Source organism: Colias eurytheme, chromosome 7 (genome assembly GCF_061535395.1).
Source record: "Colias eurytheme isolate Ceu_HAF_F1 chromosome 7, ilColEury1 Martin Lab GWU primary, whole genome shotgun sequence".
NCBI lineage: Eukaryota > Metazoa > Arthropoda > Insecta > Lepidoptera > Pieridae > Colias > Colias eurytheme.
In genome coordinates this window covers 5,908,168-5,914,202 of record NC_142986.1, presented here as the reverse complement: position 1 = coordinate 5,914,202, position 6,035 = coordinate 5,908,168, and the positions used below count along the sequence as shown (strand labels likewise).

Genomic DNA, 6,035 nt, shown 5'->3' with positions numbered 1-6,035 from the left:
GAAAATCTATTTCTCGTAATAAATTCGTAGTTAGAATGTTGTATTTTTTTCACATTTAGACCTCAGTTCAAGGCTTCTTTTGGTACAAGTACAAGTACAAGTTACAACCATTGAAAAGAAGAAAACGAAGAGAAAAGAATGGGCAAAATTATATTTAAAAGACAGGGATTCATTCAGATATATGCAGTCATATCATAAATCTTTGTAGAGTTCTAAAATTTATATTATTAATCTTTTTTCAGTATTAGCCACGTCATCCGACGCCATCTCCATTGATAACGATCGACCGACGTCCGTTTTGTTTGGCGGTAGAACTATGACTAAAGCTGAAATAAGTATATACTCTATGACTAATGCGCTGTCCGGTGCGATCGCCCGTCCACACGCGCGAATTTGGTACGGTCCGCACCAAGTTCGGATGAAAAAACCATCGAACCAACCGTACCGTCAATAATAATAATTATGTCCGGCGGACCACTGTACACATGATCGAATATGGTCCGGAGCGCACCAAGGTCACGGTGCGGTCCGTACCAAATTCGAACGTCTGTTTATAACTTTATACATAGCTAAAAAGTATGTACATCAAACTCGGAAATTAAGCTTTAAAATATTTCTAACACGATTTGTTTTGAAAACTTCACAATATTGTATTGTGCCCACTCTATGATTTCTGAACTTAGTTTCTGAATCATAGGGCGTATTCAGAAAGAAAGCTTGAAACTTATAAGCGCTTATCGGAACTTGTCATGTTCATATATTTTCCTGTCAGTGCTGTCAACCCGCGCAGGAAAATATATGAACATGACAAGCGCCGATAAGCGCTTATAAGTTTCAAGCTTTCTCTCTGAATACTCCCATAGGGCGTATTCAGAAAGAAAGCTTGTAACTTATAAGCGCTTATAAGCGCTTATCGGCGCTTATAAGCGCTGGTAACCCGCGCAGGAAAATATATGAACATGCGCTTATAAGCGCCGATAAGCGCTTATAAGTGCTTATAAGTTTCAAGCTTTCTTTCTGAATACGCCCATAGCCTAGTATTTGGATGGCAAATAGTTCAGACTCTTCTTCTTCTTCTTCTTTTTTGTCTATGGCCTTCCCAATCCCAAAAGGACGGATTCTGCCAGTGTCAAGTGTCATGTGTGCACAGATCAAAATTGAACGTTTATTTCAGTGACTACGGTTATAACTTATAATGTAGCAACTTGATGTAGTTCAGACTCATTGCGTATAAAAAAAATCATAAGTGTCAAAGTCAATGTCTATTGTCATTTGTCTGCTGTCGCCTGCGGCCTGTCGGCTGTCAGCGGTCACACAACAATTCGTGTTTGGGACCAGCTCTGGGACAACTAAATTTGTGAACACTTGTAAAATAACATTAATTATTGATATAATTATATGTGATAAGATAAGTTAAAATTAATACCGGTAAAATAAAATAGCGAAATATGGCTGAGACTACAGAGAAAGTAGAAAGTAATTGTGATGCACGTCGTAGGATTCTCAACATAGCTGTATCAACTGTTCTATTAGAAACTGGCTTTGAATCCGCGGATAAAATGAGTTTGGAAACATTAACAGAGATGCTACAAGCATGTAAGCTACACATTTTGTTATTAACTAGTACTTACAAATGTTTCAAGACCTGTTATTATTGTTCTATTAATTTCAGTTTTCACTGAAGTTGGAAATTCTGCCCGAGGCTACTGTGAACTTTCGGGTCGAGTAGAGCCCGTTTTAGGAGATATTATGATGGCTCTTATAAATATGGGTAAGATTAAATTACGAAATATTATCTTATGTACTGTTTATTCATACCATAACCCATATTATTGCCCTATAACAATTAGATTACTTTGGTTGTGAAAATGTAATGCTTTTCTATTATTCTTGAATCTTCGTTAAAATAAAGACAAATTATTGATTTTAGTAACAGAAATGGTTAAAAAAATTCATCTTTTATTGTATACTTTACTATTCAAATCTTCTTAATCTATATTTTAGGTATCAATCTACAAGGGCTAGAACAATATGCAGCTCGGCCGAACAGACATGTGATCCAGCCTCCGCAGCAGGCACCAGTTCCTAGGACACCTGCGATGCTCTCAGCGGGATCCAAAGCTAAACCCTCGCCACATATACCATTCCATTTACCACCTCTACCAGACCCACATGCTTATATAAGGACTCCAGTAAGTACAAAACTAAAAAAAATGTTGTTAATGATTTTTAATATTTTTAAGTTACTATTCATTAAAGTGATAACCATTTTATTTATTTTTTATTTTTGTTATAGACACATAAACAACCTGTAACAGAATATGAAGCTATAAGAGAGAAAGCTGCCACACAAAAGAGAGATATAGAAAAAGCATTGACTAAGTTTTTGTCGAAAACAAGCGAAACACACAATTTATTCAATACTGAAGATAATCAGGTTTATCCTTGTAAGTAGATGTTTATGTGCTAATCTACCTCTTAATATATATTTTTTTCTCTAATTTTGAAACTTTTAATTTTTAATTAACTTCATTTTATAGTAGCATAGTATAAAACTCACAATGCCATTGTAAACCAGTTAATGCAAAGTAGTTTTATCAAATAACACACTCCTCTATTTTTAGAAAAAAATAAATATGTAATGCTAATCATTGAATTGTGTAAACAATAAGATTTCTTTTAAATTTTCAGTGATAGCATGTAAGCCAACATTCCCTGCATATTTGCCATGTCTGCTACCAACTGATCAAGTATTTGATTTTGATGAATTGGAATATCACTTCCAAGTTGCAAATCGAACTGAAGACATGCCAGCTGATAAGAAAGGTATTATTAAAATGCTTTTAACTTTACATGTATGTTTGTATGTGACGCAACCAAGGTAACTTGGGATTGGTAACAATACAATAATTTCATGAGTTTAAACATGTTTATTTAGTTTTAAGCTATTGCATAGCTTCTATCGTGGGCCTTGAGCGTGGGGCCGAATCCAGAAATTGCGTAACGAAAAACCTCACGCTCCCCACTCCGACGGGCGCGGGCCGCGGAGGTGTTGCTTGAAGGCATAGCATGCAATAGCTTTACCGCGGCAGTCTCCGAGTGCCATACGTCTTTTTTCTTTAATCATTTATTATGCCGTTTTCTTTAATCATTTATTTTATCAATTATTATGCCGTTTCTCTAGTGTCCAGTTGTACAATTGAAGCTTGCACAACCTTATACATTATATCAAATTATTATTATTCTATTTTTCAGACCAATCTGATAATGAAGGTGAAAATGGTGGGGACAATGAAAACGCAAATAATTCCCAATCAGAAAATCCTGATACAACTGGCATTTCAAGTCCAGATAGAAATAAATCTGGAGGTTAATTAATGACTATTATTTTTAGATTAAGGTTAAATATAATGTTAAGACAATATTTTACATGGTTTTATTTATGTACCTGGATAGTTCAATAACCAATAATTTAATTTTTTGAACTGAAATTTATGAAATAACACCAGGGGCCTTAGACAAAGTAACAATGTATGGGATTGACATTAGATAGACCACGTGATCTAACGCGGCGTATGTCAATCCCATACATTTTTGCCTTTTCTAACTTCGTTATCGTTTTTTAATTGTTACTTTGTCTACGGGCCCAGGCTGTTACAGATAACGACTTATGTGATAATTTTATTTTGTAGAGAGCTATGTTATATTTATTCTACAAGTACAGGAAAAAAAAAAACAATTCTTGCCTAAATAAAAATTACTATAGATGCAGTAGGGTGACCACTCAATATTTTTATTTAGTTTTTTTCCTGTTAATTGCATTTTTTGAATACAGAAGACTGTAGATCTGTGGGGTCACAAAATAAAACAACACTATATTGTTTATTTTTTAATCTTATAAAAAATTATTGTAGAGATTTAGAATTAATAACAGGCAGGGCTTTCACTCCATCCTTATTAACGACTGTTACTTGGAAGTTAGGCAGACTGACAAACAGACGCCTGTGGACCTCTTGTACACACAATTTCAGTATGTTGTAAGCTTCTTCTTCTGTCAAATCTGTAAGTGAAACAAAAAAGTTATTGGAAGTTATTGAACAATGATTGAAATATGATATTAGTGACCCAAATTGGCCAGTGTTTAATATAAATATGTGATGTGTATATAGCTTGTCTCCTAAACTGTGTATCTAAAAGTGCATATTTTAATCACTGCAACAGTATTGAGATCATATTTTTTTGAATGTTATTTTCATAACACAACATTTTACCTGTACTGTTGTAGTGTAGTATTAATATAGTATCTTTAACAATACTCCATCATCATTCTTGATTCTAATAATAGTCATCACTGTAATTTTATTCTATTTGTGCATAAATTAATACCTTTCTTATGATGACGGTCCATGATACTCAAACTGAGAAAACCACCATAACCATGAGCAGCAAAAGGTACTTTTACACTTGATGCCAAATAGTCCATGAAATATAGTTCTGGACCATTCTCCTTGTCATAACCTCCCATCAAAATATTTACAAAGTATGGTGTCTGAAAAATAAGAAATAAGATTATTTATTATGTAGCGCTTAATTAGTTTTACTTCTATAATAATCATAAAGTAATGAATTACAGCTATGGTAATTGAAATTCAAATTTCAATACAAATATTAAATTGAAATTTAGATATTATTATTTTGTATTTGATATTCCAAGAATACACTGTAAAACGGATCTAGTGTAACCGATTTTATGAACATATTATACAATATTGAATAACAAACGTGTTCTCTCACGGAACCAATATACAAAATCCATATACTTACACGACTTCTCAAGTATTCAGCCAAATTCTGGCGAGTAAAGTTAGCCGCTGCTGATGGTCCCAGTTCATAACTGTTCCGCATTTTATAGAGCTGGATGTTCTTAGCTATGTACTCTGCGAACTGTGAGGTATCGCCAGAATCGCCGATCACTCCCATGACAAGTTTGTCCGATATTTTGTATATTTTATCCTCATCTATATAAATAAATTAGTTTACTACAAAATAGAACATTACCTTGCTATTCCATTTCATAAATTTAATAACGAATGTGCTAACTCACCGTCTTTCATGACCATAATACTGTGGCTGTTGGTCTGATCAGCAGCTATCATAACAAAGTCATTGCATTGTATACCAAGAAGGCATTGTAATTGTATGTTCGACATTATTGAAATATTATTTTATAGTAAACGTAAATCAAAAGCCGCACTAGAATGCCAGAAACAAACAATCAAAACCTCCGCAACTCAGCGCTCGGCCAAAATTCAGATGTCAAATTGTCAAGTCATTTCAACATAGATAAAAAATTACACAGATTTATAGTTGTGCGCAGAAAACTCGGAGCAATTAACAAGCCTGGAGAAGTAACAATTAATTGAACGTTTCTTATATAGTGGCTCTCTTTTATTCAATACCCTAATTAATACGATAGAAAGAGACAACACACTGTTATCGGCTTGGCATTCAAATCCACATGTAGCCACTTTTTGTTCTAAAAAGGTAGTGCTTGCCACTTTATCGAATACTAAAATATCGATAAATAAAAAAATTAAGTTATAAAATAGCTTGAAGATAATTTAAGATTCTTTTAATTTTGAATTATGGATAGGTAATTCCAAATTTTAAGATTCGTTTAATTTGGAATTATTCATTTACGATGCGTATTGACTGCCTTGCATTGTATGGTAGTGGTATTTATAAAAAAAATATTATTAGGTATTTCGGTTTAGGTTGTTTTTTATGGTTTCGTAAAAAGGTACGTATTTTTTCCTGTTTTCATAGATTCATTCATAGAATTATACGGATAACGGAACCCTTGGTGCGCGAATCTGACTTGATCTTTTTACAAATCAATAATCGTATCCTACTAATATTATAAAAGCAAAAATATATAAGAATGGACATTTGATATTCTTTCACGAAAAAACTACTGAATGAGTTTTTATGGAACTTTACAATTATACATATTATAGATTAAACATCAGAATAAC

The 6,035-nt window shown here is 33.3% G+C and overlaps 2 protein-coding genes across 2 annotated transcripts; one reads left to right on the top strand and one right to left on the bottom strand.

The window, feature by feature from the left end:
• Window positions 1-1,311: 1,311 nt before the first annotated feature.
• Window positions 1,312-3,416, top strand: Taf8 (TBP-associated factor 8). Its single transcript, XM_090104128.1, has 6 exons — window positions 1,312-1,596; window positions 1,673-1,771; window positions 2,005-2,192; window positions 2,297-2,447; window positions 2,692-2,826; window positions 3,256-3,416. The coding sequence occupies exons 1-6, from the start codon at window positions 1,449-1,451 to the stop codon at window positions 3,372-3,374; spliced, it is 840 nt and encodes a 279-aa protein (XP_089960254.1). The 5' UTR covers window positions 1,312-1,448; the 3' UTR covers window positions 3,375-3,416.
• A 460-nt stretch (window positions 3,417-3,876) lies between these two features.
• On the bottom strand, window positions 3,877-5,326 carry Prosbeta4 (Proteasome beta4 subunit). Its single transcript, XM_090103736.1, has 4 exons — window positions 5,105-5,326; window positions 4,825-5,018; window positions 4,387-4,549; window positions 3,877-4,060 (listed from the first exon to the last, which is right to left on the bottom strand). The coding sequence occupies exons 1-4, from the start codon at window positions 5,208-5,210 to the stop codon at window positions 3,906-3,908; spliced, it is 618 nt and encodes a 205-aa protein (XP_089959862.1). The 5' UTR covers window positions 5,211-5,326; the 3' UTR covers window positions 3,877-3,905.
• Between the last annotated feature and the right edge of the window lie 709 nt (window positions 5,327-6,035).

Coding starts and splice junctions, on each gene's coding strand:
- Taf8 (XM_090104128.1), top strand. CDS start 1,449: ATGGCTGAGACTACAGAGAAAGTAGAAAGTAATTGTGATGCACGTCGT. Junction 1,597..1,672: donor AACAGAGATGCTACAAGCAT/GTAAGCTACACA, acceptor TATTAATTTCAG/TTTTCACTGAAGTTGGAAAT. Junction 2,448..2,691: donor AGATAATCAGGTTTATCCTT/GTAAGTAGATGT, acceptor TTAAATTTTCAG/TGATAGCATGTAAGCCAACA.
- Prosbeta4 (XM_090103736.1), bottom strand. CDS start 5,210: ATGTCGAACATACAATTACAATGCCTTCTTGGTATACAATGCAATGAC. Junction 5,019..5,104: donor TATTATGGTCATGAAAGACG/GTGAGTTAGCAC, acceptor TTATTTATATAG/ATGAGGATAAAATATACAAA. Junction 4,061..4,386: donor GGACCGTCATCATAAGAAAG/GTATTAATTTAT, acceptor TTTCACTTACAG/ATTTGACAGAAGAAGAAGCT.